Here is a 26096-nt window from a genome sequence, read left to right on the forward strand (position 1 = left end):
ACAGTGATAACAGTTCACAATATTCAGAGTATTCACGTCCTTTAGTGTAATTCCTAAACCAAACCAGGGAGGTAACTTGAAAGAGCTCAAAAATAATTTCTTAAGAGCTAAGTCTGCTGGCTGGTGTGAAGAGATGTAATGAGGGCTCAGTACAAGATCTGAATCTGAATCCTTCCCACACTAGCAGACATTGATGAGGACATGAATAAGGCTCTGCCATCCCTGTCTACCATGCTTTTTGCTGGAATGGCTACCTTGTTGTGTTTTCCGCATCTTGTTTACAAGGATAGGTTGTTAGTCTATTGTTCAACCCCCCCCCCCCCCCCCCCCAGTCTGGAGGACCAGTGGGCTGCTTTTCATCTGGTTACTACCCTTTGACCCGTCCAGCTTGGGTGGCCCTACCAGGAGTTAAAATTCCCTGCCTGGCATAGCTCTTAGGGTCACTGGATCACACAAGCCTTTCCACCATGTCAAGATGCAGTCCTCAGGGAAGGTCTATACAATATAATGTATATTTTATGTAACATGCTTCATAGGACATTGCCTTATAAAATGCTTTAGAGAGCTGAATACAGAGAATCTCAAAGGTAGAAAGCAAAAAATAATGAAAGGAGAAGAAATAAACAAGGGAGCTGAAATTTAAAAACAGTAAAGATTCTACTATTCTTGCTGACTACTTACAGCAAGGGACGAATGTCAGGATGTAGTAATGAGGGGAGGGAACGGTGACTATGGTTTCCAGTTAGTTGTTTAATGCAAAGAGGAAAGTTTTTAGGTGACTCAGTAGCTGGATAGGAGAGGCATTTTCAGACAGATGGAGCAGCACAAGCAGAATTCAATCTGATTTTGTTATTAGGAAAAACCATTGTTAAAATAATTTCTAAACACTTTCCTCTGAGAAGTAGAGAAATACTTGAAAACACTTGTGTGTGAAAGTAGGTTAAAAGTAAAATCTGCTTGAACACCTAAAATGAACTACACAATCTGAAATTCACATACAGAAAATCTATTGATGATATAACTTTGCTAATATGAACTAATGAATGGGTGAATCCTTGCGAATGACTGATTTTTTATGAATCAGCTGGTAAGTGAATAAACAATAAAAAGCAAGGATACTGCATCATAAAATGCACTTTGTTCATGTTCCTTGACAGCTGTAGATTGATGTCATCATATTTCTCTGCATATTACTGAATATCTGTACAATATTTTGCAAAAGTAATGAAGTCTTAGTAATAGGAAACCTCACTACTAGTAATAATTAGTATTTATTAATTATACAGCACCAAAAAAAATGTGCTAGGCACTTTACACAACAAATAGAAAGGCATAACATGTTCCCTGGCCCAAAGAGTTTACAATCTAAACAGGACAAGGGAAAGTAACAAGCAATACGAGGAATGGAGAAGGGAAGGACAAGGGTTACAAGAATAAGATCATTCAGTTACTTAGCAGACTAAGCTAAACTGCACAAAGGAACTTCTAGTACAGAATAAGAGTACCCACACGGGAAGTTGTGCGGAATAGCTATCGCACTTTAAATTCCACACTAGCTTATTTCACACTAACTTCCGACATGGACAAGTCCTAAATTTTGAAATATGCACATCTTGAACTCGCTACTCTACACTGCTACTGTATTGCATCTTTGCTGACAAGTGGGATGAGTGACTTTTCCTTGGAAAAACAATAGTGTGGAGATTAGCAACGTTTAGATTAAGTGAGGTCCTACTGCATTTAACATTCTACCAGTTCAGTCTACTATTCTGGATTATATCCAAATGCCAGGCTGAGTAATTTAAAGACAAGAAAATAAATGTTTCCTAACAAGGCAAAGAGGAATGCAGCAAGTGCAAGATCATTGTCAAAGAAGGCACAAATGATCTCCAACAGCACACTCTTGTAACTGAGACCAAGGAGCTGGAAACCTCATCAGACTTGCTTCTGTCAACTTTAAAAGATGTGAGGCGGTGCCAATGATTCAAAACAATAACGCCTTGCCTTTATAAACAACCTTTAGCATCACTTGATATAAAACAGAAACTTGGAGATTCTCTGCTGAGCATGCCTATTAGATTGGCATCACTGTTTTTCTCCTGGCTTGCATGTTAGGTAAAGGGGTCAGGCAGGAGACATATCATTCTTCAAAAACAACCTTCCATTTTGCACTGGCTGCTCTCATAATCCATCTCCTATGTCTCTGAAGTCACAAAAGCACTTCAGAATGCTCTGTAGTATTGTCTGTTTTAGCAATGTTCCTAACACTCTCTAGAAAACCTTCATGTCTAAAAATCAGAGTTGTGGGACCCATCCAACTAGATGTATTAAACTGGATTGCAGCATCTCAGGAAATGTGTAATTCCAGTCCCTTAGCACATGCTCGGGTAACACTGTGTATCATGGTTCATACTGGGAACATACTGTCTACGATTATTGTAAGAATTCTATTATTACAGATGTGACTTCAGACTGCCTTTCTCATCATTCCCTGGATGTCCTTCTCTAGCCCTTCAACTATTCACCTTCATCTATTATTAGTTATTATTTAAACTGCAGTAGCACCCTCACTGCATTTGGCACATTCCAAACTTAGACAAAGACATTGCTGTACACCAACCAGTGTGCCATATAGGTAGGAAAAGATGCTTGAGGCAATGATGGAAGATAGGGAAGGTCAGTGGCCTTTCTGCTACCTCTGGACAGTAAGAAGGAAAATCCAAGACCTAACTGCTGCCACCATCTTTGCCTTTTCAGCAGCAAATCTCCTGATTTTCTCCACTCTACTTTTCCTCTTTCCAGAAACTAACACAATTGGGGCAAGGCCCAGAACCTTCTTGGCTAGTGCCTGATGCTGCTTAACTCAAATCTAGAATGCCGTAGGATCACATGCCACAAGGTGTCTTGCATGACCAAGATCAAGTAATAGTGAAGTTAAGCTACTATCATGAACTAATAGAATGCTTGCTAAAGGAGTGGGCTCTGCAACAAGATATATGTGGAAGGGAGAAGATTATGAGGCAGGGTAGGTGGCAAGAGATGATTAACACCCAACTGATGGAGGGACTGGCAGGAGGGATAGGAAGTAAAGTTGGGGTACTCTCCCTATCTCCTTCTTTGACCAGTTTGAGGGGCAGACAAAGGTACGGGCATTGGTGGAATTCTTGTAATCAAAACATTTCACCCATCCCTAAATGTGGTCAAAATATTCTTGATGCTTGGCTCAGTTAAATTCTGAATTATCACCAACTGTGTAGGCCGCTAAAGAAAATGTATAAACCAGCCATTTGCAAAATCCCTAGAAACATATTCACCGCCAGTTTTTTGTGTGTTGCTGTTATACTAATCAGAGTCTTTGAAAATTAGAATGTTCCATGATTAAAGTTCTTCTATGCTTATTGGTTTAAGAAAAAATGCTTTGTGAGTAACTTCACCTCTCTTTGCCTCAATTTCCTCATCTACTTACCACCCCAGTGCTTTGAGATCCACTGATGGAAAAAGCTACAGAAATGGCAACATACTGTGGCTGTATTTTTTTTTTTTTTAATGAACAGCTACCAACAGTTAGAGAATAGCAATATCTCAGTGGGATCACAGTTATTTTCCTAAGATTTTTACCTCAATGGAAAAAAATTCATGAGAATTCTCATAAAATTCTCACCATCTTGGGCAAAAATATTGCTAGAAGGACTTTTCTCAAGAGATTTTGCCTGCATCTTTTTCCAGAATCTGGCCTGGAACCAAAACCCCTAAGGATTGACTCAGATTTGAGGCTTCAGACTTGTACATTATCAGACTGTAAGGAGTTCAGGTATTTGAATTCATCCCAACTCAAAAAGAACTTGTGTATGATTGTGCAGACATGTGCATGTGTCTGTGTGTATTCCACACACACAAATATATAGTATAGTGAGTTGTGGTATAAGGGTAAACACACATACTCACATAAAGTAGAGAAAGAGAAAGTGAATACAGTGGCCTGGGTGGTAAAAAGGTTTTATCAACATAAGTTGGGATGGGTACATTACTCACAAGTGGCAAAGCTGCAAAACTATTATGTAGTTTATGCCAATCAGACTCTCGGCTTGTGTAAATTGGTGTAGCAGCACTGACTACATCAGATGAGGATCAGGCCCTTATACCACATCGATATTGTATAATGTGCATATGCCACAGACTTACAAAACACTTCTTTAGATGTGTTCTAAACAGCTTTGGAAAAAAATTGGTTTGATTTTCATACCCTTTTGATTGCAAAGCCAGGCCCTCTTACTAGCGGGAGTCCAACTTAGAGAGAGAAACTACTTTCTAGAACTAGTTACATTTTAGAAACCCCTAGCTTTTCTATGTATAATTATAGATTGATTTTACAGTCCAGTATCCTGCAATCTACCAGGGCTAAAATTTAGGAAATTAAACACAAAAAACTTTGTGCCGATGCAAGATTAACTTTGCCCAGATGAAATCGTAAAAAGTCAGGAAATGCAAACGTAAAGATTCCAACAGCAACATTAACTTGATCACATTACACATATGCACTATTCTATGTAAGTTTTTCAGTAAATGTGAAATGTGGCCAACTTAGAATTGTGGCTGACTAATGAGAAATCTAATCATTGTTCTGTTCATTCGGTTTGTTTTACAAAAACGGCTATCGCAAGAGAGCATCTTTAAATTCTCTTCTACCAATATTTTTCTAATTTTGTTTTATGGTTCACAGCTTCTTTATCCATTTGGCACCAATTCTGCAGTCGAATCTCCATGGAATTGGATGGATGCTCACACCCACGCAAAGCCCCAATGGAGTCAGCTGAGTTTCACCCACATGCAACTTTACATTGATCCAATTGTAGGATTGGGGCTTTGGTTTGTAATTTTATCCTATCAGTCATCACCAATGCCATACAATACCTGAAACTGGTTGAGCTAAAGATAAATACCCTCCTTTTTAAAGAGCCAAGAGATCTTACTTTTGAAAAGCACTATGTAAGAGCTAAGTATTAATTATTATTATTATTATACAAGTACTTTACTAAACCCTCTACTATCTACCTTGCAGTTACCAAGTCACTGTCATAGACATTTTGTTACTCTCCAGTGATGTGTCTCTAGTCATCCTACAATTCACACAGCTGTTTCCTCTTCTACTACTGAGTCTAAAACCAGGCAGGTGTTATCAATGAACCACTCATATTGAGTTAGCTCAACAACACCCTTTACTTCTGTCCATATCTGCTCTCTGGTCTTTTAGTATCACAGTTAACCGATGGCAAGACAATGTTCTTTTAGAGACTGATCAACATGGTTTAAAAGAACCCAGACAATAATGGGGGAAAGGAGACTGTCCAGTTGTGATGAGCAGTACAACTTCAGTGCACATTCAGCTACAACAAAACCTACCCATCAAATCTATGCTATCTCTAACATACCTATCAGTGGGGTGTCTGAGGGCCTGAACCTTGTAGTGCTTATGACTGCCAGTAATACCATTGAACTCACTAGACTTTGCTATAAGTGCTCACAGGATGAGGCCCTAAGCACTGAGCAGCAACTAAAGGTGACATATTCTTGCCGAAAAGAGCTCAGTTTTCTCCACTGCTCCACAGTCCAGACATTTTCTTACATGTAAAAAAAAAAAGACACCTCTGCCATATGTTTAGCTCAATAATTTGTATGGTGGCAGGGAGGGAGTGAAGGAAGTTAAAAAATAAGAGTAATATTTGCACTATTAAACTTATCCATCATGTCTTTCTAACCCCATGAGCCATTTCTGTCATAACTAACATTTTAATTTACATTCTTTATTCAGCACCAACTGTGTGCAAAGCATTCAGATGCACCAGTGATGAATGTAATTTAAGAACCTAGACAGACCCTGCTTCTGATCTCATTAACACTGGTGTAAATCATGAGGAACTCCAATGAAATCCAAGATGTTAGACCAGTATAACACTGGTGCAACGGAGAAGAGAACCTGGTCTGTATGTCTGTTTTAAAGCACATACTGTCTAGTTCAAACACAAAGGATGGTGGACACCAATTTTAGTTCGAGATGCTGACGGATTATGCAGAGTTCATTTGGGACTCTACAGTATACTACTGAATTGGTAATTGTTGTGCATTGCCTGAGTTGTATCCCTTTTCAGTTTATATAGCCATAGAGCAAGTATTGTGAAGCACCTGAATATTAATTTCAGTGTACTTTTCTCTTTCATTTATTCCTATAATTGGAGTACTTCTGAGTGTAGTTCAGTGAAAAGATATACCAACAGCGAAATGAAAGATAGATCATGCATATACTCTGATTATCAGTGTCAGAGAGTGTCCTAATACTCAGATGCCAATTTTCAGTATTAAAAAACATCCTGGATTTAATGGGGGAATATCAAGTATAATGCAGCTGTGTAGCAACTTTAAAGAATATTTAGACAAGAAAGAATGAGACATATATTACGGAGGCCACCCTGTGGCCAACTACAGCAAAAAGGTTGCAAGGAGTATACTCCTTTGGTCAACTATAAAGTCTTTATACATGAATCACTGCCTGTGAATAGAAAAAAATATCTGAATTAGGGTTTCAGTGTCCAACCACCTTAGCTTTAAGGCTATGAAAGCTATATCTAAGACATTTCAGGCTATAATGTGACAATTATACTATGCCATAAGTGGTGCAGAGTTGTAATACCCCAGAGAGAGCACTAGAGATATTGTGCTCCTCTGGGTATGTCTTCACTACCTGCCGTAACGGCGGGTAGCAATCGATTTATCCGGGATCGATATATCGATCCCCGAAAGCGCTCACCGTCGACTCCAGAACTCCACCAGAGCGAGCGGCTGTAGTGCAGTCGACGGGGGAGCCGCGGCCATCGATCCCGTGCTGTCTGGACCCCAGGTAATTCGATCCAAGATACTTCGACTTCAGCTACGCTATTCGCGTAGCTGAAGTTGCGTATCTTGGATCGATCCCCCCCCAGTGTAGACCAGCCCTTACAAACACACAAGCTGCTGATACTGCTTCATGTGGGGAGGCGAGGGGGTTGTATTTTGCATGTCATTAGCTGGGGCAGAATGCTCTCCTGAGCACATCAGCCCTGTCCTCTCTCCGACATGCAATCAACTCTATTGAAGCAATTTCACTTACACATACACACACACCATTATGAGGCTTTTTACTTTAAATATCTGTTTTGTTACTCTAGGCCAGTCAACTTGAAAACTAAAGTGCATGGTCTTCATGTGCCTGAGGATGTAGGCTTACTGTACTGTAGTTTTAGCTAAGACACAGATTTTAATACAGAGTAGATTTAAGAGATGTTATAAAGTAGATACAATTAAAAAATATATATTGGGTCTGATTCTGATCTCACCTATACCAATGTAAATCAACAATAACTCCACTGTTGTCAATGTAGCAATATTAGTATATGAAACCAGTTCAAGATCAGAATCAAGCCAGGATACATTTTTCACCCTCAAAATACATATTGAATTACATGAGAGATAGTGGGTCTTTCAAATTGTTCATACTCTGTTGTGTTAAACACAAATGAGCACAGAGCTTAGAAAATGTGTATTATGGGAAAGTTCGGAGAGATCCAGTGCTTTCCCTGTGTTAGTTTATTCTAAAATAACCTTGTGTTAATGCAAATGTGTTTTTATGCATTAAAATACAGATTTTCTATTTCTTCCCAAGTAAGTTACATTTTATACAGTCTTCTATTTCAAATAATGTGTGCATCGCTGGCAATCAAAATGTTAGCCTCAGGGTTATTTGCTGATTATATTTTCTTTGTTATGCATCCTTTAATAACCTTGAACACAGTGACCCCAGGTGGCAGGTACCATGATGGCTGCTCTCATGATCTGAGTTAAACCTGCACTCGCCTACAAACAATAGGCTCAAAATCCCCAGTTCCATAATTGAAGGGTTCTCAGCCTTGAAGTCTTGACCACCCTTCATATATTGTGAAATGGTTCAGGGTCCCTCCGAGCCATATTCTAACTAGATAGGAGAGAGCTCTCAGGGGATAGAGAAGTAGGTCCTGGTATGGTACGGGTTGAGAACCACGACCCTAATTGATATGCAAAAGTTTTGCTAACAGTCTAAACTACAGCCTGGTCTGTATAAAACTGTGCTCTGGTTCTTCTTCATCACTGCAGAAAATAAATATCATCCCTTTCTCTGATCTGCCACAGCTATTTTCCACCATGCGTGGGAATTTCACAGTGGCAAGGACAGTCTGACCAGTCACATACATGGCCTATATGCAGACTGTACAAAGATTTTTTTTCCACTAGAATCACTACTCAAAAATCTTGTGGGAAAAGTTTTATAACTAAATATAGAGATGACAAAGGGATAGTGTGTAACATTTTCAAACCTGCCTCAGTCCCATTTTAAAAAGCAACTCAGACACTTAGGAGCCAAAATTCCCATGGACTCTCAATAAGATAGAGGCTGCCAAAGTCGCTTCTGAAAATGGGACTTAGGCTCCTAGGTCACCTAGGTGCTTTTGAAAATTTTACTCCAACTGGCAACAATTTCTCAGTCTTCCCGTATCTCTTGAAAAACCTGCATCTCCATAAATGTCTGAGTTATGTGAGCCATACATGATCATGCAAAACACTGGAGGCAAAAGCATTACGCAGCTACAGTATAAACTGGCAGTATGGGAGTAACTGGCACAGGAGGTTAATATACTAGGCTTTTCACCTTTGAAAACATGAGTCAAAAAAATGATTTAGTTCACAAGCAACATGAGTTTGATAGTTCTCAATCTAGTCCTTATTGGTGCATATCACAAAATCTACCATAGTTGGCACAACGGTAAGACTTTGCTCAGAGGCTTACTACTAGAATGGCAGGGGGTGTTTTAGGGCTGGCTCCAGGCACCAGCCCTCCAAGCATGTGCTTGGGGCGGCACCTGGAGGGAGGCGGCGCTCACCCGGGGAGAGCGGGGCCGCGGCCGGGCTCGCCGCCCTCCCCTGGCGCTCCGGCCGGTCAGGGAGAGCGGAGCCGCGGCAGGCTCCCCGCCCTCCCCCGGAGCTCTGGCTGGCCGGGGAGAGTGGGGCCGCGGCCGGGCTCGCCGCCCTCCCCCCGGCGCTCCGGCCGACCGGGGAGAGCGGGGCCGCCCCCCTGCGCTCCGGCCTCCTCCCAGCGCTCCGGCTGGCTGGGGAGAGCGGGTCCGCGGCCGGGCTCGGCGCCCTCCCCTGCCACGCTCCCCGCCGGGGGGCAGCGGGAGGCTTTTTTGCCTGGGCGGCAAAAAAGCCAGACCGGCCCTGGTTTTAGATCAGGTTTGACTATATATGTTTACATGTTTGCTCTGCACAATGCCTGCTCCTATCGTGCTTGATTCAAAGTAAGGCTATCTGCCCCTCACTTCCATGAGCACTAAATTCACTCATCAACTAACCCAGCTAACTGCACGGTTTATCTCACAGCAGTTTAACAGGTTACATTCATATACAAAGGTATATATGATCTTTAATCACTAGACAAAGCAAACTTTGAGTGTGTAGGAATCACTGGATATGCCACAGTACCCTTATAGTTACATCACTGATCCGCTGTAAAAGAGTTCTGCTATCTTGCCATTGCCAGAGGGTGTCACTACGGCACCAGAAAGAGCAGCAAAACAAATCAGACTGATAAATAAGAAGTGTGAGGTTGTGTGCTAGAAATAAGCTCTAAGTAAACTTTGGATGAATTGTTCATAATTTGAACCATTAGTTATGGATTCTGAGAATAATATGGCTTTGTTTTTTCTTTTTCTCACTGTATCTCTTGTGTTCTAGCTAATCCAATTTATAAAACTATTGGAGAGAAAAAAGAAGCAGTACCTATTAGAGCTGTTTGCAGAATCTCCATTGTTCCCACACAATTAAACCTTGTTTTCCATGAAAGCATCATTTGAAAATGAAACCAGCCTTCTAAATATAAACCGTTCACTCTCACCATATTTGTATTCAGAAGGCAATTGTTTTCATAGGAAGTTGCCGCAAAAGAAATCTAAATTTTGTGACACAATGCTATACAGACCAGGTAATTAAGACCAAGCCACATTAAACAAATTCAAATAAACCCCAGATTTAACGGGCTGGATTTGGCTAACCATAACAGGAAGGGAGTTCCAAAACCAAAGAGCACACTAAATGAAAGCTCTCAGAAGTTAGCACATAGGTCTTGTACTAGTAACTATGGGCTCCTCTAAGGTTTAGTACATTTGAATTTAAAATATAAGGCACAAGGAGGATGTCAAGGTAAGCCAAACAATTTAGATGTATTTTTTATAATAAATGCAAATTTACTTAACACCAAAATATGTCAGGAGGTAGTACAACCAGGTAATTTTTTGATATGGCCTAGCATGGTCAAGAAAACCTTAACTGCTCCATTGAACACATTATAATCTTTAAGAAATACAGTCAGGTATTGTATATAAGGAGTCGGACATAATAAAGTCTACTTCCCTAGAATAATAGCATGTCAGCATTAGCATGCAGAGAAAGTTTGTAGAGGAGAAAGATTAAAGCCCAGATGCCACAATGTATTGCTTAGCCAACTGAATAGTTTTATTTAACCTCCATTTTAGGTCCAAAGTCCTGGTATTGAAGTTAGTGGCCAAACGCTCATTGAATTCACCGGGTCCAGTTTTGACTGTAAAAGCCTGATCCTGCAAAGATGCTGAGAACCTCCTCTGAGCACTTCACCGAATCAAGTTCTGTGTTCAAATAATATAACCGTAATAGAGCGATATTTTCAAATTCTTGTTTAAAAAGTACTTATCTATTGAATTACAGAAATTAACAAGCAGGAGAGAAAGATAGGACAAGCCATACCACTAAGGAATACCAAATAAAGCTGGACCAAAGACAAACCATGCTCTGATTATTTTAAATCTAGCTTCTGGAAAAAGAAAAATTCAATGTGCTGCACTGAATGTTGTACCAAAAAAGTTTAAATGCAGCAGTTATAAAAGGAACAGATTCACTGTGCTGATGAAACTGTGATCATGAATTAAGACCACAATGACATTACAGTATTAGAATAGGGGAGCTAAAATTTGTTGGCTGTTGTGGGAATTATTAAAATGTCAAAAAGCCAAATTCTGACCTCAGACGTGCAAATACAGCTCCCACTGACCTCAGTGGAGCATGCACATGTCTGTCTGAGGAAAAGTGTTGGACAAGAGGCTTTCAGGTGAGGACAATGCAAAAGGAAAAAGATGATGAACACAAAAATGTAAATATTATGATGTTTTGTGGATACTGTTATTAAGAAGGAATCAGAGAAGAAAATAAATCCAGAAAGTGTATGAAACAAGCAGAATGCTGTTTTAATTTTGTTTCTTTTGACGTCTTCTCAATCCTCAGCTTGCTGATTTTTGCAAAACATGAAAAACAAGACAGTGGAAATTTGAGGTGAAGTTAGATCCAAAGAGAGCAAGGTGCGTCTTGTGCTTAAATGCAGCAGTTATAAAAGGAACAGGGCTGTAAGTCAGGAGATCTGGCCCTACCAGAGTGGTGTAAAGTGAGTTTAGTATAAATGAGAATCAAATCTTTGGATTCTGTACTGACTTTGTCACAAGTTTCCTGTGTGACCTTGGACAATCTCTCTATGCCCAGTTTTCACATCTGTAAAAATGAGGATAATTACACCTGCCTCATGTGTAGGGTATACCTTAACAGCAGCAAAGCACTCTCAGCTCCTCTGGTGGCCTGATTTGAGTTATATTTCCCAAGCTGATGATAATAGCACAGATTGTAAGCTCTTTGGGGGCAGGGACGGTCTTTCTGTTTTGTGTTGGTACACCACCTAGCACAATGGGAGGCTGGTCCATGACTGAGCCTCATAGGCGCTGTATGATCATACACATTAATAAATAATAAAATAATAATAATCAGTAATAAGTACATTAACCTTATAAGGATCTGATCCCACAACCACTGAAGTCAAAGGCAAAACTCCCATTGACTTGAACAGTGCAGGATCATGGCTTAAAAGCATAACACGGAACACAATCCGAAAAGTTTAAGGTGATCTGCAAAGGGATTTTTCTCTTTTATAAAAAGGTTCGTCCCTAAGCATTAGCAGCTGAATACTGAAACAACACTTCTAATGCAGAAATAAAGGGGTGGAGGAGGAGGAAATAGCACCATGAAAAATCAGCCTGTTCCCCAACCACAGCATCTCAGATAAGATTCCCGTCTATGCATAGTGTTGGCAATGTCATAACCACTGTAGGACCACTCTGGGGAAGGTCGGCCTAGGGGGATCCCCACCCTCGCTGCTCTATAGCTAGGGGTTCTCTGAGACTTTCTGCTCTTTGCTTTACCTTTACATATAAGGTATAATGTTAAGAATATTGAAGAGAAGAGGTCAATTAAAACGACACATTACTGCCGAGGGCCCAGATGGGTTCAGAGGGCCTTCCAGTGCATACGAATGTCTTTGCAAATCACTTGTAAGGACATAAATAAAAACTAAACTACCAAGCCATGCAGTGTTTAAAGCCTCACGCTTCCCTCTACTTTGGAGTGCACATAGGAACCTGAGATTGCAGATCCAGACTTGGGGGTGGGGAAGCTGATTCCACAGCATATGCCCCTTGTAGTGCTTTCAGCCCTGCAGGCAGAGAGAGCAGGAGCAGGGGCCCCCACCAGGCACCCAAAGGTACAGGGTAAGTTAGAGCATGTTACAGCAAATAGAATCTGTAATAACTTGACCCACTGTTATATTGCAATTGTTACTAGTGAGGGTCCCATAGACCACCTCAGCTGGGGGAACCCCTGACCCAGCAAAGCTCATGCCGCAACTGTGCTACCCAAGGTCTGTGGGAAGCTATGATACAGAGTCAAGGGGACTCACCATAGTTTCCCTTTGCCCCTGTGCAGATCATGGGGTACCATTTGTTTAGAGGGAAGGACACTCACCATCGTACTAGGAGAAAAGCCTTCACACCAGTAGAAGAATTACAAGAATTCATCTTGAGTTGAAATAATAATGGGGGAGGAGGGGAAGAGAGAGAGCAAAATTAGACTTGGGGCAGTATTGTATTCAACTACAATGAGGTAGCTTATAAATCTCCTATATGTAAGAACGATCAGTGTTCTGTATGTACCTCACATCACTCAGTCAACCATAAGCCCTCTAGCCAAATAAACAGCAATATTGTGAGGCTTTACACACTTCTCCTTAGTAATAGGGGTGACTTTGCTGTGCAGAAGGTAATAGGAGTAGATAGATTAACTGATTTTAAGGGAAGGGAGCATGATGACCTCCTAGAACTCCTGCATAACAGAGGCCACAGATTTTCTCCAAATATCTCCTGCATCAAGCTCAGTAACTTGTAGCTGCACTAGAGCATAGTTTCCTGTATTGCCAACCCCAAGAATTCAAAAATCTTAAATCAGGCCCCAAAAATCACAATATTGGCTTAGAACTCATAAGGTGTTTTAAAATAGTAAATTTTAAACCCTTTTTGTTTGCCTCTGCTTTTTGAGCCTTTAGGGTGCACTCAATTCATGTTTTCAAGTGTTTCCATACAAGCACGAGGGTTAGAAATGTACTTTTAATAAATGAAAGCAGAGATTTTCATGTAATCACCTGACTCCAGGAGTTGGGGAAACACCAAACATGGCAAGATTCGTGATAAGACTGTAATTGCTGGCAACAGTGGAACCCTGATTTGAAGACTTCAAGAGATGGTAAATCTGCCACATCCTTGGTTACATTGTTCCAAGGGTTAATTTGCTGACATTGCTAAAAAAAAAAAATCACCTTTTTCCGACTTGCATGTACTGCTAGCCACTGGATCCCTTATGCCTTGTCTGGATTAAAGAGACCTTTGGTATCAGATATTCTCTCATTGCATCAGTACTTCTAGATTGTGATCAAGCCACCTCTAAGTCTACTTGGATAAGCTAAGTACTTTGAGCTTCTATTACACTGTTGGGAGGAAAGAAAGAAAAGGCAGATGCTAAGGGCTTTAACATTGTGTTTGACATTTTCACCCTGATATTTCACCCAGTCTAAAACATTGTGTTTGTCCAGTTTTGTACACCACGCAGAAAATCAGGTAATACATACCTAATACAAACTTCAACTGTACAATAGCAGGTTGGGAAATAAGTGTTAATATGGGTTGGATAAATAGAAAAGTCAAATTGTTCTAAATTGTATGGAAATTTAAAAAAAAAATTCTGGGAGGAGAAAGCAAAAAGCAATTGAAAACTAAATTTAAAATTTAAACTAAATTTTAAAGAAAGAAAGTAGTAATCTGGTGGTGCCAAAGGGTTAAAGTATTCTGTTTCGGTCAGTCTGAATATATGAATTTAGCAGCTGACAGTGCATGGTGTGTCAGTCTCTTACAGCTGTTCCAGTAGATTCAAAGACCATCTTTGTTTCTTGAAATATTAGCAACTGTTACTTTTTTCCAAGGACAATGATAGACCAGCTGTTACCTCACAAGATGCAATGTAGTTCAGGTCATATTCTTTAGTAACCAACTTGTAAAACAAGAACTAAATCATTGTTTGGGTTTGTCAGATTTTTTTCCCATTAGAACAGTCTTTGGAGCTTAACAGTAAAATAATTTACACTCAGAATTTCCATTAGTGCATTGGAGTGACAGAGAAACTTCATATGGTTACTAAACTGGATCTTCTATTTCTAAAATAACATTTGAACTCAGAGTATTGTAGATTTTTTGTTGTTGTTGTTTTTTAAGGCTTTTTGCCATTAAGCTAATTTCTTTCTTTCAAAAATGGTAAGATTATTAAGCAGACGTACTTTAGTAATGCACATTTGTATGCCTAAATGTCAAAATATACAACTGGGATTTTCAGAATAACCTAAGGGAGTTAAGTGTTCAAATCCCATTACATTTCAATCAATTTGGATGTCTAATTCTTTTAAGCTCTTTTAAAATCTCAACCTAAACCAACAACTGAGCAACTCGGATAGTTGAGCCTTCAACCCAGGCACAGGTAAAACTCCCACTTGAAGAAATCTTGCCTATGAAGGACTGCAAGATCTGTTCCCAAATAAAGAAATATTACAGTAAGAGTAACTGAACAAGTTACATACATCTTTTCTAAAAACAAAAAGGTAAACACTGCTTTCAGCAGCTCTGAAATAAGCCATTGTTCTTCAGTGCACAGAGACAAATTACCACTTCCAACAAGCTGTCATCCACTTTGAATGAGAAAGACAAAGACAACATATTGCCACACTGAGAAGACTGGATATTGAATAAAGACTCAACCTTTGTTTTTTACATTTTGTACTCCTTTACATCAAGGAATGGCTATGTTTACAGAATTATTGCCAGTTAATTGCTGTGTAAACAAGAAGCACACAAAGGTACTGTAATATACACTGAAAGATTTCACAATAGTTAATAAATTCAGCAGTAAACAGGAGTTTATTCTTTTTCTATATTATTTAAATAATCATTTCACATTTAAACGCCGCTGTATTAAAATATCCTTGTACAGCAGCTGCAATACACTGAGTTTAGGATGAAGATACCATCCTACGTGTGCAAGAATGTTAACAGCCTAACTCTACATTCTTTGAATCAAATACTCTAGAAAGAAACCAGATAAACTAGTGCTCTACTTAAACTCTGTTTATCTGAAATACTTACGAGGAACGGGTGATAGAATGCCTTTTGGTAAACCACTGGGATAATAATGGATACAGATTTTTAAAAGTCTGCCTTCAGAATCACCAGTATTTGTGATGAAGAATATGAATTGTTGAACAAAACAGTGAAAGTAAAAACTAAGTTCTTATAATTATTTTTTTCAGTGTGAGAATACTTCTCTTTAAAGATGAAAGACTGAGACTATCAAATGTCAGAGACTTTAGTTATGTTTAGGAGCAAAGTCTGTCTTACAAAACCAAAAACCTGCCATCACAAAAGTTTTGATTGGACAGAGATAGCGAAGTTGATAGAATCTCCTGAAAGCTGCAAACTAACCCAGAAAATACTGCCTCCAGACACCTGACTGATAAAAGACAATAGTGCTTGGGTTAACAAGATGGATATGCCTGAAAATAAAGTCATTGTTGAATTTGTGTCTAATCCTTGAATGGAGAATTGGAGAATTTATTTTCCAAATGGCTGGGCAATTCCACCTCGTTCCGTTTCCATTTCTGCTGCCAAATAGCTATGGTTTCCAAAATCCACAAACTTTTCCTAGTATAAGAAGTATTCTTTGTTGGCAAGATGCTGAAGCACAAACCTAAATTTAAGCATGTGAATAGTTCAACTGAAATCAGTGGGAAGACATGGGAACTATCCTTGTGCTTAAAGTTAGGCACATGCTTAAGTACCAGGCTGAATCAGGGCCACCAATAGGATTCATCAAGCAGAAAAACTCTGAGAAGCTGGACTATAAGGGAGCCAGTGTTGGTATCTACCTGGACAATACCTTCAGCATTGCTCAAAAGAAATAAAAGCTTTGTTTAGTTCACAGAAGGCTTTCGAGAGATAGGTTTGACTATTGTCTTCCTCTTTCTTGGCAGATTACAGGTGGAATTCAAAGGCCAGACTTTGTGTTCATGGGAAGAAGCCAGCTTCCTTTAATTATCTAAAATGAGCAATCTCCAAGAACAAAATCCATCCCATTCATCATAGTTCAATATTGGTCACTTTTAGACTAGAATGTGTTACATTTGGCTATGGGTATAATCACTGTGTCTTCAGTTTCAGGTTATCATTGTATGCTGCTATTCTTATGTTAATAAAAGAAAACACCAAATGAGTTCAGTAGGCTACATCAGTGAACTGCATCATCACAATACAAAGGGATAGAGCTAGTTCAGTAATAAAGGCAAGTTTTATTTTAGATCAGGCAATGCATCACTTTCAACCTTCGTAGTTTCATTTAAAAAGGGAATCAAGAACTGAAGTCGTGATAAGCTGTGAGATCTGCAATGTTCTAAAATAACGTCAGATACATGACTAAAAGCTGCAGTCTCACCCAAGTCTGACCACATAGTACAACTCAGAGGAGAGAATTTGGGAATGCATATATTTATTTCTTCCAAATTGCCATAGTCTGCGGACTGTCTCCCAAAATTCTCCGGATGTAGGGAGAGAACACCCATTACTATATGCCTTTAGAGACGCAGCCTGCTCCTCCTAATTACCAGTTATACTCTTCAAGCTAATGCAGATGGGTCAGGGCTATGGTCCTGCCTTTCCCCACCCTCTTTGATGCACTATTAATCCCAAAGGAGTAGAACAGGATCAAACCCTGCACTTCCCTGAGCGAATGACCTGCAATTCTGAGGAAGCAGTGTTGTGTACTGGATAAAGCACTCAATGGGCAATTGTAAGACCTGGCTTCCATTCCTGGCTTGGCCACTGACCTGCTGTGTCACTTTGTGCAAGTCGCTTCACCTCCCTATGCTTTTCTTTCCCCTCCCACCCTTTGATGGTCTTGTCTGATTGCACAGTAATCTCTTTGGGGCAGGGAAAGTCTCTCACTATGTGTCCATGTGATGTCTAGCACAATGGGGCCCACAGTCGTGGCTTGGGCTTCTAGGCACTACAGTAATATAAATAATAACAATTCTTCCTGGGTTCTACATGGACCATCAAGGGAGAGAAAGGTTCCTCACACCCAGGAGCGCCGCCAGCTTTTCTGCCGCCCTAGGCGGCGGAAGGTCCCACCCCGAAATGCTGCCCCCCACAGAGGCGGTGGAAGGTCCCGCCGCCGAAATACTGCCACAGTCGTAGCCCCACAAATTGTAGTGCCCTAGGCGACCGCGTAGGCCACCTAATGGATTGCACCAGCCCTGCTCACACCACCCTGTTCACTGCATGTCTGTATACTGGCCAAGCAAAATCTGCCCTCTATTTATTTGTTTTTAACGAAGAGTAAAGTTACAAATGCAATGAAACTACAGGGTGTGTAATGAAAACAGCATAGCTGTGGTGTCCTGTTGCTTAAATACCTTGCTCCTGAACGGTGCTGTATTAAGTTTCTTCGACATCTATGAAGCATTCCAGCTGGACTGCAACCAGTATTTTAATAAACTATGATCTTATACAGTAGTGAATAAAGTTTATAACAGTCATAATTCCCTTGAAATCCATTAATCAACAGAAATTTCAACAAATATTTTAACATGGGAGTGACAGGACAGCAACTAAAGATCATCTGTTAACGGTGGAAGGAACCTTTTTCTCATTTTAATCTCCATGTGTCTGTAGCAACTCACTAATCTATTTCATTTATAATTCACACACACAAAAACGGTCTCAGCAAAGATTTAAGATGTTAGCCTGTGATGAGTTTGCACATTACTAAGACTTCATTATTCTTATAAAAATGTACTCCAGTGCATTTGCTAGTTCATTATGCAATATTCTGATAAATAATTAAAACTAGACAACACTTGTCACGGTGTAGTGAGTGTGTTTTGTGAAGCACTGTCATTGCTTTACCTTTAGGTTTTACTGTTTGTTAATTTTCTTGCCAATTTAACAAGAAGTCAGTAATGGGTCTCTGGGACATCAGAGTAAGTGTATGTGGGGTCGTGCTGTGTGTTTAATAGGCCAGATCATTGGCTAAGGATGATGTGCAGGTAGCACAATATGAGTGTGTATGAGTGCATGTGCACACATGGCTTAAAGCTAATATTTGTTTTCCTCTAATCCTGCTATAGCCTCTATGCTGAGGTAGTCCTCCTGTGCCAAGTGAGACCAGCAGCTCACTTAGGGGTGAAATCCTTCTCCCATTCACTCCAATGACACAGGACCAAGCTCTTAGTCATTTTAAGCTTGTAGGCCAGGGGTGGGCAAACTTTTTGGCCCGAGGGCCACATCTGAGTGGGGAAATTGCATGCAGGGCCATGAATGTAGGGTTGGGACAGGGGCTTGGGGTGTGGGAGGGAGTGTGGGATGTGGGAGGGGGCGTGGGGTGCAGGAAGGGGCTCAGGGCAAGGGGTTGGGGTGATGGAGCTGTGTGGGGTGCAGGAGGGGGCTCAGAGCAGGGGGTTGGGGTGCAGGAGGAGTGTGGGGTGCAGCAGAGGGCTCAGGGCAGGGGGTTAGGGTGCAGAAAAGGTTCGGGGTGCGGCAGGGGGCTCAGGGCAGGGGGTTAGGGTGCAGGAGGGGTGCAGGGTGCGGCAGAGGGCTCAGGGTAGGGTGCTGGGGTGCAAGAGGGGTGCAGGGTGCGGCAGGGGGCTCCGGCCCAGCGCCGCTTACCTTGAGCAGCTCTGGGGTGGCAGCAGCATGCAGCAGGGCTAAGGCAGGCTCCCTGGCTGCCCTGGCCCCGCGCTGCTCCCGGAAGCAGCCAGCACCACGTCCCTGCAGCCCCTGGGAGAGGGGGCGGCAGAGGGCTCCATGCGCTGCCCTCGCCTGCGGGTACCTCCTCCGAAGCTCCCATTGGCCGCGGTTCTCTGTTCCCAGCCAATGGGAGCTGCGGGGGGCGGTGCCTGCAGGCGAGGGCAGTGCGCGGAGCCCTTCCCCTCTTCCTCCCGCCCTGGGCCGCAGGGACTTGGTGCTGGGCACTTCTGGGAGCGGGGCTGACAATCCCACAGGCCAGATCCAAAGCCCTGACGGGCCAGAGCCAGCCCGCGGGCTGTTGTTTGCCCACCCCTGTTGTAGGCTGTCTAGATAAGTCATAACATTTCACCAATAGCACTGCTGGGAAACCAACACCTGGATTTTAAACTGAGCACTGTTAAATACCAATGCAGTTGCATTTTATCTGCTGCTTGTAGCCCTTTTCTGTATACCATTACATTACTTAGTGTATGGGGGTGAGGTAGATCCCTGTTACTCATAGCACCATATTTGGGAAAGGATGCTATTATAGATTCTCCACAATGATGTCATGAATGATGCTATCTTAGGCCCCAGTTCAGCAAGGTACATGCCTAATTTTAAGCATGTCAGTAGTCCCATAGAAGTCAAAGTATACATGAGAAATGGGAAAATGTACATTGCACTACCATGCTGAATTGGGGTCTTACATCAAACCTCCACAGCTTCTGACCAATGAATAATCCACAGGTCTCCTCGACTACTCAGCCATGAAGCAGATAAAAACAAAGTTCTCTTGCAGAATTGATTCTGACAAGAAGGAAAAGTGCAAGAGACCAACAGCTCTACACTGTATTTGTTGGTTGGTTTGTTTTGTGGGTGACAACGGTTATCTAGCACCCAATTCTGGAAGAGGGATGACAATAAAATAATGATCCAGTGATCACAGACACCGCAGGATGAGACGCTGATTGCAGAAAAAACCCACTGCTGCGTAGGAGAGGAAATATTATCCCCAAGATCGCCAGTCATTCAGGAACATAGATATTTCTGAAGAGGACAAAATACAAGTCATACACTCTTGCTTTTGCTTAGCTACATGCTTGCATCAGTAAGACGCAGAGTGGCAGCAATGACGGTAGTGTATCCCGGTTTGCTGACGTCTCAGCACTTGACAGCATGAGACCGGACTAGAGCAACGAGGTATGATGTCAAGAGGAAATTCATTAAGATTCAAAGACCAACCAACTGCAGACAGCAGCCTTGTCTGAAAAAAGCAGAATGTATCCGTCCTTTTGAGACTTCCATCTCTTTGGATGTGGATGAGAGCTTGTCGTACACGCTACGGGGCTTGATTGTGGCATGGAGCCCCACGGAACCTGTGACTTCCAGAGACCTGTGACTTCCAGAGACCCCCTTGACATTCTCTGCTTCAGCCCCAGGGGCTGCGGGACTCTGGAGCTGGCAGCTAGCGGGGTCCTGGCAGGGTCCCAGTGACAGGCGACAGCAGCAACAGGGGGCCCCCCTGCAAGGTTCCAGCGAAAGGTGACAGACTCCTGAGGGGGCCCTCCTCAGGGTTCCAGCGATGGGCGACAGCCATGTGGGGTGGTGGGAGGCAAGGGGGACACCTCGGGCGAGTGGTTGGGGTGCCCCATTTTCTCTTTGGGAAATATCCCTGCAGCTCCCAGCCACTGTGGGTGGAGGGGGGACCCCATAGCTCCCAGCCACCACCGTGGTGAGAAACCATGGAGCCGCAGCAGCAAAAGTCACAGATAGGTCACAGCTTCCGTGAATGTTTGTTTATTGCTTGTGACCTGTCCATGACTTTTACTAAAAATAATCATGCCAAAGTCTTAGCCTTACTGATAAACAATATGAATTAGAATGAAAACAGAGTAAGAAATCCCACTGAGGGGCAAATCCTAAGAATCCTTGGAAACAGGAGCAGGTCTGCTCTGAAAGGAGAAGGGAGTGCTCACTGAATTTGAGAGAGCTGTGCACCCTCGGCACACATGATCTGTACGGCTTCCCTGCCTGGGAAGGTGAGGAAAAGGCAGAGTGTGGAAAAGGGGATCCAGTTCTCCACTTTTTGGCAAAACCATAGAAGGGGCTTGGAGCCTGAAGGACCCTTTGGGGAGAGGCTCTGCAGCTGCTTTGTGATTCAGCATTACACACACACACACACTGCCCTGTATACCTGGCCAGCACCTGTCCATGGCTTCACTCCTTCCTATGCTCCCTGCCCCTCCAGGCTGCCACGTTCTCCCAGAAGGTAGGAACAAAGCAATCCCTGCACACCCCTGAATTCAGGAACTGCTATTCCGAATGGATCTTACACGGCTCATGGAAGGGAGAGAAGCTCCACTGGCCATCCCCTCCTTACTCACCCCCTCTATGTCCCTGCATAAGGGCTGGGTAGACTCTGGCCACAATCCAAATCCACCAGTACCCCATGGGAGAGGCTCTAAGTCCCATAAAGCTTTCTAGGCTGCAATAGCATATGCGTTAAGTTTTATGGAGGATTTGTCTTTAGTTCAAGTAATGTATTCCACTAATTCAAAAAGCTGAGATAATCAGAACACCTCCTCATACCTTCTCTCATTGTCATCAAGGTGAGCAAAGAGCACATTCTTGGAGATGGCTTTTGCCAGAGCAGTCATTGTTTTATAGTCCTTTGGAATAACCTGTGGGGGAAAAGAAACACACAAAGTTACAGTTGTGGATTTGTTTCATTATATATCTTGATGTCTAAAAGACTGCATTACTTAATAAAGCTTATGCCCAAATAAATCTGTTAGTCTTTAAGGTGCCACCGGACTCCTTGTGGTTTTTGTGGATACAGATGAACATGGCTACCCCCTGATACTTGTCAATATGATGGATGCAGCTTGTTTCACATTGCTGAGTCAGATTTATAATTTAATATAAAACCACCAAGAAAGCAATACATTCCAATTTCGACAGCCTGGGTACAAGAATTAATGTTACTAATATAACAATGTGAACAGATATGTATGGTAGTCTCTCCTCCTCTTGCAACTCCTCACCTCATAAAATATCCTTATACAGTACAGGGCAAAAATTCAGCAGGAACTGACAGTAGCTACGCAGACTTCTTTCATATTTCATGTATTTTTTTAATAGACTGAGGAAAACACTTTCCATACACTTCCTCTCCCCAAAGCAACATCAGAAGCAATCTACCTCTAAACATAAAACGTGAGTGATGTTTCTCTGCCTTACAAAATACAAACATGTGACCTATTCATTTTTTATTGTGAAAATTTTTTCTTTATCAGTCCATAACACCAAACCAGTGTATTAACAGTATTACTGTATGGTCTGGAAACAGCTGCATTAAAGGAAGCAGACATCAGAAGGCTGGAGGCAGTAGAGATATTCAGAAGATGGCAGATGTAACATGGAATGATTGTAAGACAAATGAAGAAGTTAGAGGGAGAGTAGGATGTGAAACCAGGGTTTGGGATTGGCTGCAATCAAAAAGATTACAATGGCGGAGACACCGTATCAAACAGATGATAGGGTGCCAGAGAAAATAATGTAAGTGCAACCAAGGTCAGTCCGACCTACGGGCTAACCACTGACTAGATGCGGGACATCATATGCAGGGACAGGACCAGGCTGGGTGTAATGGAAAGACAAGTCAGAGACAGGAATATATGGCAATGCTTTACTGCTCCCCTTGTCTTAAAGATGTTCCAGGATGAATAATGTTGAAAAAATATTCTGGCAATTGACACAATCTTATGAAACAAACAGAACTCCTGCATTATTTCAGTTACTGTACACATTCCTATGTCGGAAGCGTCTCCAATCTCCCACCAAAAAATTAATTAAAGAAAATAAGTTAATTAAGCAAAAGGAAAATATTTTGAGTTCTGGAGTATAATCAAAAGGAAGAGCAATCTACATTTTTGCAGAAATCCCACAGAACAAAGAGCTGGCCTTCATATCACCAATGAAGTCTATAGTCTGAAAAGTAAAGCATCTGACAGTATTTTAGGATGTGTCTGTGACAGACAGACATTATCCTGATCTAGCAGGGAAAGGGTTAACAATTTGCCATAGGAGGAGCCACAGACACTCAGGAGGGGTGGAGACAGGTGAGAAGATGGGAAGTCTTCCTCTCATTCCATGTAAAAGGGCCCTTAAGGGAGTACAGGGGAAGAAATAAGTGAGGACGGGAGATATGCTTCTGTACGGTCCTTCCTCCACTCAAACGGGATGAGCTTTATTTTGCTTAGTTTAGAATCTCTTTGACCCCACAGAGGCTGTGAGTGAGAGGAAGCCTAAAAAGACTGAACAACTTCTTTTTGTTATCCCTTTCAAACTGTGTGGGGAAAAATCCCAAGAGACAAGAGTGAAGAGCAGGCCTTGGGCTGGGGGCTTTTATTGTTGTTTTTTCCCTAACCCCTCTTTAATTTAGGCAGAAGTAAGCCATTTTCCCAGTGGGAGAAAGGGTTGTTTTCAGCTGTTCGTCCCTTCCCTTATTAATCTGGCAGGGAAGGGATCTTGATTAGGCCAGAGAGCCATATTGCCAACCCAGACAGAGGAAGGCTATTTCCAGTGGGAGGAATGATGCATGACAACCCTCTTGCGGTGTCGAACAAAGAACAACCCTAGAATTATTTTAAGGAAAAGTGCCATTGTCTATAATGCAGAGATTCTCAAACTGGGGGTCGGGACCCCTCAGGGGGTCACAAGGTTATTACACAGGGGGTCGCAAGCTGTCAGCCTCCACCCCAAACCCCACTTTGCCTCCAGCATTTATAATGGTGTTAAATATATAAAAAAGAGTTTTTAATTTATAAGGGGGGGGTCACACTCAGAGATTTGCTAAGTGAAAGGGGTCACCAGTAAAAAAGTTTGAGAGCCTGCTATAATGGTATGCTAAACTATAGTACAGGGGTAGGCAACCTATGGCACGCGGGCCGAAGGCGGCACGCAAGCTGATTTTCAGTGGCACTCACACTGCCCAGGTCCTGGCCACCGGTCCGGGGGGCTCTGCATTTTAATTTAATTTTAAATGAAGCTTCTTAAACATTTTAAAAACCTTATTTACTTTACATACAACAATAGTTTATTATATATTATAGACTTATAGAAAGAGACTTTCTAAAAACATTAAAATGTATTACTGACACGCGAAACCTTAAATTAGAGTGAATAAATGAAGACTCGGCACACCGCTTCTGAAAGGTTGCCGACCCCTTCTATAGTATATGGTTTAGTCACTAGGTGGCACTATGTGTAAAATACCTTATTTAAACAAACTTCTGCCATAGCTGGCAGAGCATTAAAGGATCTTCTGATGAACACATCTGGTCTGTATAAGCAAGCTCTGTAGCCAGTACATATCTGGTACAGAATAATGTGACAGCCACCTTGGTAAAGGCTCAAAGACTGAATTCTACCTTCACCAACATCTTTTCCTGTGTTGTGATATATACACTGCTTACTGTATTTTTCACTCCATGCATCTGATGAGGTGGGTTTTAGCCCACGAACGCTTATACCCAAATAAATTTGTTAGTCTCTAAGGTGCCACAAGGACTCCTCGTTGTTTCAGCTCCCATTGATTTCCTCTAGTCAAAGGTGTAGAGAAGTCAATGGAAGCACATATACTTACCAGAGGGCAACATTTCACCTTCACTTGAGTAGAGAGTCAGAATTCCTAATATCAAAATAAGAGTTAGACGCAAGCTAGCTCACTATGAGAAAAGCTCAGAGCTTATTGTTAGTGTCCTACCCTGCCAGAGAAACACTGGTGTGAGTTCTAGTCCTGGTCTCTTGCTGCATGATTCTAGAGAGGCTGGAAACATCCTGGATGTTCCATATGTCATTTTCTCCTTTCATATCTGCATTGTAGGTGGCTCTGTCACCCATACTTCTGCAACATCCTGAGTAGATTCATGTGCTGATGACACTGAAGAAAGTATTCCAACACAACCTCCTAGTTCTTTATTCCTTAGCATTACAAATATCCCCCTAGAATATTATTTAAACACAGTCTGCTTCTAAGAAATTAATTTCATATCGTCTCTATGCAGAACACAGTAAATAATCTGTACTGTACTTCGAGCTTTGCAGCAACTGCCTATCAAGACTCACTGCGAGCCTGTCCTGACATCATTGTTGATAGAAGGAAACAAACAAAGTTGTGTTAATTTCAGGTTCAGTTAGGAACATAAGAAAACAATCCAAAGGAATATGGAGGAACACTTCCACTGATCTTCAGAAGAGTTGGATTGGGCCCGTAATGAGCAGAGATAAATGTGTGGGGGAGGGGTTAAAGTTTCTAAAGGAGATATTAAGAACTGTGGAGAGAAAATACTAAGTAGTTGAAAGTGCCTTTTAAAATATCATGTAAATGCTTTTTAAACAGTGCCATGCATTAACAGTTTAACTATAGCGTTTTTTAAAATGTACTGGATAAAATGTGCTGGATAGTTGCCAGCATTATTTGACTTAAATGCTGGGAGAATACTCTTCTCTAATTGGCTTTAGGCTGAAAGCTCTCCCAGGTGTCTGTTTCTTGTGAGGGAAGATGCAATAGCAGTCAGTGAGCTCATACCATAAAAGGATGACAAAGGCATGCACAATCACGAACAGAAAAAAATACTCTACCCAAAAGTAATGGTTGACAAAATGTGTTCCTATAAAATAAACTCTTTTTGGTGGGAGAGCTACTTCAGACATTGGAGCAACAGCTGTTGCTGGAGGTAACTGTTAGCCAACATTTGCTAGTGAAGAAAAAAAATCTTTCCACCCATTGACACCAGATGCCTACAA

General features: G+C 41.7%; 1 protein-coding gene across 1 annotated transcript in view; it reads right to left on the minus strand.

Moving 5' to 3' along the window:
• Positions 1-26096, minus strand: part of PRKAR1B (protein kinase cAMP-dependent type I regulatory subunit beta) — a 127119-nt gene that overhangs the window by 81559 nt on the left and 19464 nt on the right. Inside the window, exon 4 of the mRNA XM_054041070.1 lies at positions 21876-21967. Within this exon, the coding sequence (XP_053897045.1) occupies positions 21876-21967 (92 nt within the window). The remainder of the gene's footprint in view (positions 1-21875; positions 21968-26096) is intronic.

This window comes from Malaclemys terrapin, chromosome 10 (assembly GCF_027887155.1).
Source record: "Malaclemys terrapin pileata isolate rMalTer1 chromosome 10, rMalTer1.hap1, whole genome shotgun sequence".
Lineage (NCBI taxonomy): Eukaryota > Metazoa > Chordata > Testudines > Emydidae > Malaclemys > Malaclemys terrapin.